Consider the following 12,530-nt stretch of genomic DNA (forward strand, 5'->3'; position numbering starts at 1 on the left):
CTGAGATTCTCGAGTAATAATAAAAATTAAGTACCTAGATCGTAAGCTGATCGCCTAGTTAATTAAACCTATGTTGTACGACAGTCGGCGAAAGAGTTGAGGCAGTTTTACATTACACAGAATATTACAAGTATTATCATTAACTTACATCGATGTTTAATACTTTGGTTTCCATTTCACACATCCCACCATCATCATCGACGTAGTCTATTTTGATTTTCCGCATGAAAAAATATCTCTTATTGCACCTCTCATGCATAGAACGTTTAAACACATTTATGAATTCGTCCAGTGACCAACGTAATTGGTTTCCTCGATTTTTTACATTCTTTTTTATTAGATTGGTCACCGAGCAATTCACATTTCTACATAAATTTCCCCTCGACACCTGGAAGACTATGACACGAATGACGCGTCGCGAAATCTCGTTTCTCGAAAATACAGCATAGAAAAGTGAACATTTCTCTAAAATATCGTTTAAGTACGTTTTGAAGGCTCGCAGAGGGAAAATCGATGAGAAACAGTCAGGTATTATAAATAATCGCGTTAATTGTGAGTGGTTAATTAAAAAATCGTGGAACAAAGAAATTTCAAGATATCGTAGAACAACGAATATGTTATTTCAAGTGATGCACGAATCCTATTTTTCGTATAAAAGATACAACTTTTTATCGTCCCACATTGCAGCTGCGATAAAGTCTTATCGACTCAGATATATCGCAAAATGCACGAAACACGACTTTTAAATATTTGTTAAAAAAGCGAGGGAACGTCCTGAGATAAAAAGGCGGAGCTTAGAAATGTAGATCGTCGCTACGAGATCGGTGAAGTATCGCGAAATCTCTCTGAAAGTTGATAAACTTTAGAGGTATCTGTCGTAACGTATAACAAGATGCAGAGAATTGCATCCCCGTTTTCGAGTAAAGCTTGATCGATCAGAGAAGTAACAAATACTTCCTGCTTCCTAACAGTAACAATTACAGTATAAGAATATAGTAACTATAAGTTATCAAAAAATCGGCCCACGTTTCCATTGAACGTTTAGTATCAATTTCCTCCCAAGAACGAAATTAAAATACATCAGTTTTACATCTAAACAAATCTACCCGAATCTATCGTTATTTCCAAGTATTACGATAAAACTATCACAATTTAAAAAATTACGCATTAAAATACACCACCATCGAATTGGTATCCTCGACAACTAAACATCCACCAAACGCAGGTCTCCGAATCCTCTATTAAACCTCTCAGATCACCGTGTCCTGATAAGCAGGGGGTCCACTGAGAACGAACTGTCTCTGGCTCTGTCTAACGATATCCGTTCTATTGGGAACCTGGGGTGTGGCCCTCACCCCGTGATAATTACTATAACTGGACCTAGCACTGGCTGGTCGATTATTATAGATCTCGTCCAAATCTTCCCCATTTAAGCTCTGCGTACTAGTCTGTTGGAAAGTGGGATTGCTCTGACCCTGCCACTGCATTGGACTCAATTCGCTTGGCTGCCAATTATCGGTAAGATTCCTAGTAGAGCTACTAGCATCCCAGTTGGGATAATTTTGGTTTGTATAATTACTAGTATTAGAATAATTGTTTGACGAATCTTGGTTCCATAATGTGGGAGAGGACACAGCCATATTCACAGCTTCAGGCTGCCAATTTGAATTTCTATCTCTGTCCCAACTCATAGATATCCTATCATAGTTGAGCGTGCCTTGAGACAACGAGTTCACGTTCTGGTTGGTAAGATTGCTGGGTGCTGTATTGGCATATAGACTTTCTTGATGGTCCATGATCCTGTTCACAGGGTTCTTCCTGCGGGACTGTCTCACGGAACTTCTTCTGCTAGACCTTCTTGTTCCATCCCGAGAGATTACCGATCTTCTCTTCACTCTACGAGGAGTCATTGGCTTTGGAGATACGCTATCGTCGTGAACCGTGGGCTCTGGTTGAGAGTACTCGATACTGTACAGAGGTCGCGGTTGCTTCTTCTTCCGTTTAGCTTGGGCTGCGCCGGAAACAAACGGAAAGCTTTGTCAGAAGATGCTCCATTGGAGTAATTAATCAGTTTGTGCCTAGATACTGATAAATCGACACCCGTAGTTAGTCTTGGAATAAATTAAGTACGAATTAATATTAGCGACTTTCGACGAATCGTGAGATGACTTAGAATGGGATATTAAACAGGACGATTAGGTACATTTAGTGGACGATTAAAGTGTCATTGTACGATTTATGTATCAGGTCCCTAGTTATTATTACTCCAAATTTTATCGACTATTTAGTAGACCTCTTAGGGTCGCTGAAGTAAGAATTAAATACAATATTCTCTACAATTGACGTATTTTCTGTATACTAAGCACAAACTTTTCAGTCAAGTGACAAACGTGTTACTGAAGTATTAAACGCGTATCTTGTGTTGTAGAAATAAGAGGATCGATCGAAGTAATCGACTTCTTACATGCATAATGAAGAACGAGCTCCCAATGCATTGGACGGTCGAGTAATGTCGATTTATTTTTTAATTCGGGACTTTGAAATTGCTATTTATTAGTTCAACCAAATGATAAATCATCGCGAGAAGACTTTAGATTCGAAAGTGATCCCACAGTAAGATAGTATAAATTGAGAGACGAAAAGACCGAAAACGAAAACGAAAAAAATTTATATAGTTCCCTGAAAACCCACAGAAGAATAGGAGAATGTTAGAGAAGGAGTGAAAGAAAAGAATGGGGGTTAATAAATAAAAAAGCAAGCAAGTAGTAGGCATTGCACGTTTATTGTCGCCAATGAACTGCACCAAAGGTAAATTATATGATACAGTAAAATAAATTATAAAACTAAAATCTACGGCCTTAACGAAGTACACAACGACACTACTGTACAAGCTTCGACAAAAGAAGGAAAAAATAAAAGAATCTTCGATTGTACTACGAACACGTTCAACAATGAATCTGAAGTGACTCGTTAATGGAAAATGTCCTATCCGGCGTTTAATTCGACTAAATCCTCTAATACGGTGAAACGTTCTATTATTCTTACAAATTACGTAAAGTACGTAAACGTAATTATATATGTACAATATACGTTTAGTGAGCAATATATTTGCAAAAATAAGTCGAGTGAACCCGATTGAAGGTATAAATGTAAATAATATAATTGTGCGAGTAAGTACCCTACATAAGTATTGCAACGTTTGCAACGATATTTAATAAGAATTATACTTAACATAAGACACCTTAAGTAACGCACAGGCTGTGTTGTAAGTCGTGAACAAGGCCAAATTCAAGTCCAATCAGATATGATGAGAAAAATTATTGTCTACACCAACACCACTGTAATTGCGATAGAGGCACAGGACACGTGTACACCTCTATATACTCGTTTAACATTGAAAATTATGTAACTAGCAGTTCCGAGTCAACAGTGCAAAACCAAATTCTGTCATCTGTCCAGTACATTTTTTCCTGCACAATTCAGCAAGCATTGCTTGTACCTGTGTTATAATTATTGTCTATTATCGACTCGCATTCTATATTTATTTATCGATCATAATGCGCAACGTATGACATCGAACGTTAAGAAATTCACGAAGTGTCTATCAAATCAACGGAAATAGTGATATTTTTGTGCTTATTCATAATTTATGATCATGCGTCATTGGCTGAAGAAAACAGTTACCGGTGAGTAAGCAACTCTTACGATTGAAACGGAATTTGTATCTTGACTTGACAAACGTCTGATTCCAAAATGCAGTATAGGTTCTTCGAATATCTTTTACTCGTCAAATTTGATTGGACGTTATCTATCAACGAGCCTTGATCTGCAACTCACAGAACATTCTGTATAACTAAAATACACAGTCTATAGAAGATTGAACAGCTCTCTTGTCACTTCAGATTTTGCATTTCAACTTCGACATATCAGACATCCTTTGATCAACTGAATCCATGGAATGTCAGAAGTAGTAACTTAATAAAAACTCTAAAGAAATCCGTATGGTATCTTACAATTTTCCATTGCACGTATGCTTTTCATCTACATGGATATGCAAAATGTAGCTAGATCGTTGTTTAAAATGGAGGATATAAAATATAAACATACTGTCGAATTTAAGAACCGTAACAACAAGTACTAGCATGCACTACCAAATACTCAGACACGTTCATTGAAATGAAAAAGTGTTTCGCAGCACCTTATAAACAAAAAGTTCTTCACCATCGTTATACAACAAGCTAATTTCAATGCAGTCTAAAGGTTTCTGTTAAAGTGCTATCTCGTAAGCCAGGCCACGCGTGTCATCAAAGAAATTCTTAACAAGTACCATTCTTATAACAGAAAAATATCGTTGTAAAAAGAAAATGTACAAACAATCCTACAACATTCGTGAACGTTTACAATATAGGCTTCTTTTCTCATTCATGCTGTACTCTTTGTTCCCTTTAAGATGCAACATTTCGTCTCGTATATTAAAAACTGTTCTATCAAGCATAACTTTTCAAAGTTACAAAATCGATAATAAAAGCTCGAATAAACATTTTTAAACAACATGATTCATAGTTCTATACGTATCACAGTGCATGTATCAATATAAAAATGCATGTTGTCTAATCCAACATGAATTGTATATCGAAATATCTATGAGCAAAAGTAAATAAACATCTTCATAAAAAAGAAATTAATATGAACACAAAAGCAAACGATGCTAGTGAACACACGTAATCTATTCCACGTTTCCGCGTTATCAGTCGAAATACTTTAAAGACGTAGCAAAAATTATTAGCGAGTTACTGTGATGTTAAAAACTGATTAAGAAAAATTCACTTTAAACTAAAAAAAAAAAAATCAATCAATCCGAGAAGGCACCCTAAGCTAGCTACTCTCTAATCATTCTATCTATTTGGCAAGGATAGGAATTCTATGTTACACCTTTGAATTCTCTACAAAATAGCATCAAAATACATGTAACCTCAGTCCATATGCTGTTTTAATCAATTCGAGGCCGACGACACACCGTATGCGTCCTATGCCATAAAACTAAAACAACCGATAACAAACAATGTATATTTTAAAGAGAAATTAACACAGATCAGTACCTCAAGAATGATTAAGAAAGTTATCATTATTCATTTAAAAGGCTGTTGAAACTTTAAAATGGTACCAGCTTCAATGAGTCTTACAATGAGACCCCGGCCTCGAATGGATTAAGCTAGAAATAACTCTATATATTTTTCTAATTTCTAACAATCTAAAAATTACTGGCATACAACGACAAAGGTCTACTGTCTCTTTTAGACCTATTCTGCTTCTCTTGGTCATTCACGTTCTGTTGACTTTCAATTGCCAATCTTGGATCAGAATAAAACGACCTCATCGACTGTTCGCGAACGTGATCGGTAAAGACTCTAGGTTTGTTGGAGGCTTTACTTTGTTTTGCAGCGGCAGGGCGAGATTTGACACGCGGTGATGCAACAGGACTATATTTAGACGAGTGCGGATAGTACAATTTATTTTTCTGATACTTCAATTTTGCGGCACTGTCCAATGAATCGTATTCATCATACGGAGACACGGGCCTCTGCAAATGATCCAACGGGTTCGAATAGTCGTTTGAGTAATCAACATACTTTAAGTCGCGACAAGATAGATTGCTTCGTTCAGTTCTGATCGTGTCGTTTCTGAAACTACATTTGCTCCGTCCAGAGCTGTTAAACGTTTTATCGTTATGTTTTGGGAAGCTGGTATCGTGACAAACGGATTGATGAGAGCTAGCTGTGCCTGCGGGGTAATTTTGAGCGGAATTTTTGTGAGGGTGGGCAGGTGATGGAAGAGCCGAGTAGCTAACGTACATAGGACGCAACGGCGTGTGGCCTGCCGACCCAAAGTCATCACCTCCCACAAAGTCAACTGAAATATGACGTAGAATCGATTGCATTAGATCGAATTTTATAGTGTATGTGTGGCGTGAACGTAGTGATTCGTTTTGAATAGAATTAACATAAATAGTATACGATTATGTTTCATTTGAATATAGCCAATGTTATAATAATATATCTCTTTGCAAAGGATACATGCTATATCAACGATTCAGATACGAATTCGCGTAATACTCAAGCTCCAAAAATGTTATTTCACAGTACATTGAACATTCGCAAGAGATTCAATGAATAATAAGAAAAACCGGTGCGCATGAGAGAAACCATTTTACTTCGTGCTTTACAAAAGGAGCAAATGCGTGCAAACCATGAAACAGGCAAAGCACTTACCAAAGTGGAGGATCAAATCCACCAATGAAATCAACTGTAACCGACAACCCTCTTTTCAAGCAATAATACATATTAAACTTACATAATTAAAAAAAAAACACCCAGGACGATTTACCAGAATTCTCTTCCATAGTAAGATATGTTGTTTTGTACCATAAAAAGATTTATCATTGCACCCTTTTTTTCCTTTTTGGATTTATAAAAATAATAAATTTTGGAAATATTCTTTAGACCGCATGTAGCGGCATCAGAATAAAATATTCAAATTTATCGCTAAAGATAAAATGTAAAACAATTCACTCTGCACAAAATAATTCTTATAAACTAATTAATTTGACACTGGCACTAATTAAAACAAGAGTCCTTGGTTTGTATACTTACAGCTATCATCCTCTTCTAGGAAAACTTTACTTAGACAAATACCACCCACTATTGCAATAAACTAAAACAGAAGAAACATTGTTTTATATGCTATAATTAATATAACTTTGCTAGAAAGATAAAGCTGATGATACTTACACCTAAGATGCATTGAGTAGATGCATGTAAAATTTCAACTACTTCATAATCTAGCACGCAATCCGTCACATTTGTAGGCCGGGCTGGTCTAAATAATTCTGGTTCAGTAACATCATAAATAGCTTTGCAACCTGGTCCATTGACATGCCACCAAGAAAAGCTACCAGTACCAAGATTTAAAATATCACTATTCTGAAAAGTTTTAATTGTAATTAAAATTCAATTAAAGATGTCATAAAATTATATAAATACTTAATACTTACTTTATCCAGTATACCCACATTGAGATAGAAACATATCATGAATATATTCCACCCCAACCATAATGTATTCCATATGCAATACTAAAACAAAATTTAATATAGAAGTAACTATACTGTTTATAATAAACAGATATGTGAAAATAAATCGATTTTACTTACTGATATGATATATTTAGGTCTATATTGAAAAGCCCCAAAGAACCCCAAGATTACAAATATAATGTTGAAAAAATTGACCAGTATCGGTGCCCACATAAAGCCCAGAAAGTCGAAGACCTGGCGTTCTACTGTAGTGATCTACAAATAGAAATTAACAATCTTAATTGAATTCAATAAACCATTAAATATGTTCCATAAAAATATGTCAGTGTCTCAACATTAATTTCTTTAATTTCTGCCAACTCCTTTTTGCTCACATTCTTAATCTGGACCAATTGCTCTGTGTTCTAAATACCCAATTAATCTGATACTTCAAATAGAAGCCAGTGTTCATGAACCACTCAAGATATTTATTTATTTTTAACCAAGAAATTTATTTTAAATAACAAGCTATTGTTTTTATTTTTACCATTTTGCATTTTGCAAAATCAAATCTGCTAGAATCAAATTAATCAAAACACTAACTAATAACATAGAGTCAACAAATTTTATTATTTCATCTTGGTTCTATTGCATTTTTCAATTTGCAAAAAAGATTCTCGTAATGCAATGTAGAACTCTGGTATTGACGCTAGTCCACAAGAAAGTACTTAGAAAGTAGTAAAAGCGGTATTAAATGGATCGCCCAGTTTCTACTCAAAGATCTCTAATCCACGGAGATAAACCAAGCAACCCATGGATCGATAAACTGATGTGATAATCGAGTAAGTGCGTACGCCGTTTCATCGAGCCGTGATATCGTCGATAAAATCGTTCGAATTGTTCGGTTCGTTTACGTCTAATGACCCGTTGCACTATTTTACCCTCCATAAAAAAATATCAGATAACTAAAATCTTTTCAGTAATCGGATTCTTTTTGTACGAAAGGTAAACTGTGACTCAGTGTCAGAAAAACGCGAATCGCGTGTTACAGGATGACGACAATTTCCTCTATCAGGGAATGAAACATTTTTCCATCCGCGACACTCACGAGTTGTAAGATGCATATTGTCAGCAGGAGATTACAAATTCCCATGTCATTTGGCCAGACGGATGTTTTAGCGTGCGAGGCCACAATCTCTTTGGTCACTCAATATGAACGATCTCGTTGCGCGTTAGCTGCATCACTGTGGCACGTTCCAATGCGCCGCCATGTTACCTCAACACTTGTTCCGTCCCTTTCTCACGACCGACTGGTGCAAGTGACATGCACCCGACTCACGATACGATTTTGTAGCCAAGCAACTTGACTACGGTCTACTCGGCCAGATCATTCCACTGGAAGATGATATCGTTACGCTTTTCCCACTTCGTTACTTTCTGCCCGTGTAATTGGTAGTGGCCAATAGTCTCGTCGCTTCTAACCTTAACTTGTTAGAACTTGGTAATTCTTCACAGATTAATCGAGAACTTGTTTGGTCAAAATTGAAGATTAATGAAAGTGAATTATTTTAGTTTGTTTTTGTTAGAAATAAGAACTTATTTTCTTTGTACGTAGTTAATAGGTTAACCAGAAAGTATAATTAGGGGTGCACATAAAGTGGAAGAAGTTATTTAAAAGTGTTCTTCAAATGGAAAAATTTAATCGAGTAGACTGTATGCTATAAAATAGTGTATTGGGCTTTTGTTTATGAATGGTAGCGTACGCAGTATGTTACATAAAATACATAGTACTTATATATGTATTATGGTGGGAGAATATGTATAATGTAGTTAATTATTAATACTTAGAATAAAACTCATACATTTTTAAGTTTAAAAAAATAATTTATGTAGGTGGAATTTTAATTTTGGAATACAATTTGTATTTAATAGTTTTTAGAAGTTTGAATTCTATTTGGTGAGCATGCGCAGTAAAGTGAGGATACATTTACCTGGGCTTTAAATACTTAGGGCGTCATTGCTACTCTGTGCAACGGGTTCGATCCTTTTTCCTTTTGTTAGGCCGTTCTCCTTTATTTCCCCCGTTTTCCGCTCTTTATGCTCCTGTCTACCTACTGCTCCTTTATATTCCTACGCCTTAGCCGGTTTTTGATCCTTTTTTTACTTCTATTTCCTGGCTTATATCTTCTTTAAATACACCTATGAATAATTCAAATAAAAGTCACAATCTTTTTGTTATTTATTCTTGTAAATATGATTAATATTCATAATGGTAGTAGATAATACTAGAGTACTATTTTAAATTATAAATAGCTTTATAATATTATTCTAAAAAAGAAAGATAATGCAGAGCCATAGAAAATATTGTACCTTGTTTTCATTATAAATTTTGATTAAAAATGCTTCTAAAGTAACAGGAGTATAAAACAACAGTGGAGCTCTGGCTATAACAAAGAAAAATGTAGTAAACTAGAGAAGTTTAATACCAACTTTTATTATGAATACCTGATACAAAAAGTCTTCTGTTATTAAGAACGTAGAATATTGATGACAATATTAAACAAGAACCACAAACGTGCAAGAAAGATAAAAATTAGGTTATTTCGTTCAACTTGTAAGTACATTTTGCTCCTATTATACTGTCCTAAAAAGTAGAAGAAAAATTAAAAGAATTTGAGCAGATTACTAACCAAAAATAAATTATGTCAAGTTCTGCTTCATTAATAATAGGATTATACATCATTGGCGAAGATATCAAACAAGGAACAGAAATAAGAGGAAACGGAAAGAAATGGCGGCATATCTACCATAAATTATAGTTCAGATTTACATCTGATGTATTTTCTCTTCATTTAACGGGAGCATAGAATTGTAATGGAGGTATTCTTAGAGCAGGTTAGAAACTAATCAAATTTCATATAAAATTAAATTGAATATTTCTTGCTCGATAATATGTTATTCTATTCGAACACTTCATACACTTAAAAATATTATGTATTAAAGAATAACGTCACATTATATAATTAAAGTAGACGGAGTTCACAATTTTCTTCTGGTTCAATAAATAATAGTAATCTTTCAATTTTGATTTATTGATTACGATACACTATAACCATCTAGCGGTTAAACGGTGGAACTAATTGCTATATGGCATATACAAGTAATTAATATTTTTTTGCAATTAGGCACAATTTTTTAATTTTGAGAGATAAAAATTAAAGTTTGTCATCTAAGAAGTAACCGATATAATAAAATCTAAATATTCCCCCGATTTCTCTATTGTAAACAATTTTTAAAAACAGTCCAATTTATGGACACGGACCACTATGGCCATCTAGCGGTGGTAATATAGAATGAATCGCAATGTAAGAATATAAATAATTAAAATTTCTCTGCAATTATATCAAATGCTTTAACTTTAAAGGATGCAAATTAAAGCTTGACATTTAAGAAATAATTTGCACCCATAGAAGTTAGAAAATTTGGCGTAATGCAGAGAAATTTTAATTATCTGTATTTGCTAACTAGCGATTAGTTTCACCTTTCCACCGTTAGATGGTTATAGTGTTTCATGGTCTACGAAATCAACGATTTTTAAAAATTGCTTATAACAAAGAAACAAAGCGGAATATTTTTGTCTTAAAAACTTCTTCCATACAATTATAATTAATTGAAAGATTTAAAGGCCTTGTTTCTTATGAGATACCCTATATATACAACGAACGTATGCAATTTCATTACGAAATAAGAAAACATAAGAAAATCGGAATTCATGTCAACATTGCTCCAAAATGCCAATATCAATGTACGAAATTATGTTTGTATAATTTATCTACACGCGACTAAACTCGAAATTAATTAAAAAAAAAAACAAAAAAAATAGGAGAGCGAGAGAAATGCATATCAAACCCATTTCTGGGTCAAATTTAAACATTAAAAAAAATGCAGCAGTCGATGAAACTGGCTAATTCTCCTAGTGTAGAAGGAAATCTAAGCTGGACGTTACTAAAGTCCATATATTAAAATTTTTAAAGGCATTCTTTTTACCTTGCCTCTGGTGTTTCGTTTTCTGTAGTCACATCTTCGAAGAAGGTAAACAAAGAATATATAAATAAGAAATATTAATAATAATTTACAGTTTTTTGTTACGTTCAATTTTTAAAATCTTTGCGAACTTAAAATTATTTATGTGTATAAAGTATAAGAGTACATTCGAAGTTGATAAGCAACGATTTCTAAATCGAAATTAGCTCTATCCTTTTAATAGTGAATTTATAAAAATAATCATCGATTATCTCTTACATGTTTTATTAATAGGGAAGTGCGTACGTCGCTCGTCATTACACAAGAATGCGAAAAGATATAATCGATTTGGACAAGAGCAACACCTGGATCGCGGAGACTTCTATATTCACATTTCCGGTATTCGACAAACGAAGTCTGTTTGGTATCATCAAGCTGATTGGATTCCCTGTGAGCAATTTCGTTCTCACACACGCATTAAAAGAAATAAAAACAAACGTTCTATCTTTTTTAAAGGAGGTACATCTTGACCTATATTTATAATCTTTTCCTATTTTATTTAACAAAGCATCCAAGAAAAAAGTAAATGATTTATCAATTGATCATTTCTTATAGCAATTGAACATAAAGTTTTGTTTTCTTATCAAAGGTACGGCTCGTTTAAGATGCACTGAAGGCACGTTTCGCGTGCACAACATTTATGGCGATGGTAACTGTATGTTTCGAGCAATTAGTTACATCCTATGGCGGAACGAGAACGAACATCGCTACCTACGATCAATGGTGAGATTCATTTTCTCCTGTACAAATATATACAATATGATAACACCGAAGTTTAAACATTTTAAACCTAATTTAATTAATAAATTTTACAAAAATATCTAAGAAAGTAAAAGCAACTATCTATTTTTTCTTTCCATGAAAGTATCAATCTCTTTCTTTCTTCGTAAAAACGATAGAAATTTTGTTCGACAGGTCGTACAACACATCAGGGAAAACTGGCACGAGTATGGGCCGTTCGTAATGGCAGAATGGAACATATCAGACCGGCAAACTTATGGCAATTACATGAACATGGTGGGCACATTTGCTAGTGAACTCGAATGCACGGTGGTTACCAAGATGTATGGCATGAATCTGTCGATATATCGCGAGATCACTGATAGACAAGAGCTTAAACGAGTATTTCACAATCACGTTAGCTCGCAATATGAAACAGCTAGACTTTTATTCACTGGAAACTCGGACAGTGGGCATTACGATGTACTAATTCCTGATTGACGAACGTTTTTCAAACAAGAAGAACTGACAATTTCATTTAAATACAAATATTCTCCTCTTTCTAATGTAAATGATTTGTGTATCTCTTTGTATGAAAATTTTGATACTTCGTAATTATCGCTGATGATTATCCTTCAAATTTTTCGTCATTTTG

The 12,530-nt window shown here is 34.3% G+C and overlaps 2 protein-coding genes across 4 annotated transcripts; one reads left to right on the top strand and one right to left on the bottom strand.

The window, feature by feature from the left end:
* Nucleotides 1-536: 536 nt before the first annotated feature.
* On the bottom strand, nucleotides 537-8,608 carry NKAIN (sodium/potassium-transporting ATPase subunit beta-1-interacting protein). 2 transcript variants are annotated; one of them, XM_017903405.1, is made up of 7 exons: nucleotides 8,181-8,608; nucleotides 7,211-7,348; nucleotides 7,052-7,132; nucleotides 6,789-6,980; nucleotides 6,651-6,711; nucleotides 5,263-5,910; nucleotides 537-2,011 (listed from the first exon to the last, which is right to left on the bottom strand). In XM_017903405.1, the coding sequence occupies exons 1-7, from the start codon at nucleotides 8,223-8,225 to the stop codon at nucleotides 1,251-1,253; spliced, it is 1,926 nt and encodes a 641-aa protein (XP_017758894.1). In that variant the 5' UTR covers nucleotides 8,226-8,608; the 3' UTR covers nucleotides 537-1,250. The 2 variants fall into 2 exon arrangements, with proteins under 2 accessions (XP_017758894.1, XP_017758893.1); XM_017903404.1 differs by lacking the exon at nucleotides 5,263-5,910.
* Nucleotides 2,741-12,426, top strand: LOC108549842 (uncharacterized). 2 transcript variants are annotated; one of them, XM_017903406.1, is made up of 4 exons: nucleotides 2,741-3,686; nucleotides 11,390-11,614; nucleotides 11,745-11,878; nucleotides 12,071-12,426. In XM_017903406.1, exons 1-4 carry the CDS (start codon nucleotides 3,650-3,652, stop codon nucleotides 12,374-12,376), a joined length of 702 nt encoding a protein of 233 aa, XP_017758895.1. In that variant the 5' UTR covers nucleotides 2,741-3,649; the 3' UTR covers nucleotides 12,377-12,426. The 2 variants fall into 2 exon arrangements, with proteins under 2 accessions (XP_017758895.1, XP_017758896.1); XM_017903407.1 differs by lacking the exon at nucleotides 2,741-3,686 and adding an exon at nucleotides 9,953-9,967.
* Nucleotides 12,427-12,530: the final 104 nt, after the last annotated feature.

This window comes from Eufriesea mexicana, unplaced genomic scaffold (assembly GCF_001483705.2).
Source record: "Eufriesea mexicana isolate 0111107269 unplaced genomic scaffold, ASM148370v2 scaffold2143, whole genome shotgun sequence".
Classification (NCBI taxonomy): domain Eukaryota; kingdom Metazoa; phylum Arthropoda; class Insecta; order Hymenoptera; family Apidae; genus Eufriesea; species Eufriesea mexicana.

Bases quoted from the DNA above. Each gene is read 5' to 3' on its own strand.
- LOC108549842 (XM_017903406.1), top strand. From the start codon at position 3,650: ATGATCATGCGTCATTGGCTGAAGAAAACAGTTACCG. The intron at 3,687-11,389 runs GTGAGTAAGCAA...TTTTATTAATAG, and splicing joins GCTGAAGAAAACAGTTACCG to GGAAGTGCGTACGTCGCTCG. The intron at 11,615-11,744 runs GTACATCTTGAC...TTCTTATCAAAG, and splicing joins TTCTATCTTTTTTAAAGGAG to GTACGGCTCGTTTAAGATGC.
- NKAIN (XM_017903405.1), bottom strand. From the start codon at position 8,225: ATGGGAATTTGTAATCTCCTGCTGACAATATGCATCTTACAACTC. The intron at 7,133-7,210 runs GTAAGTAAAATC...ATTTTGTTTTAG, and splicing joins GACCTAAATATATCATATCA to TATTGCATATGGAATACATT. The intron at 2,012-5,262 runs GTAATTTTTAGA...TTTCCGGCGCAG, and splicing joins ACCTTTGTCGTTGTATGCCA to CCCAAGCTAAACGGAAGAAG.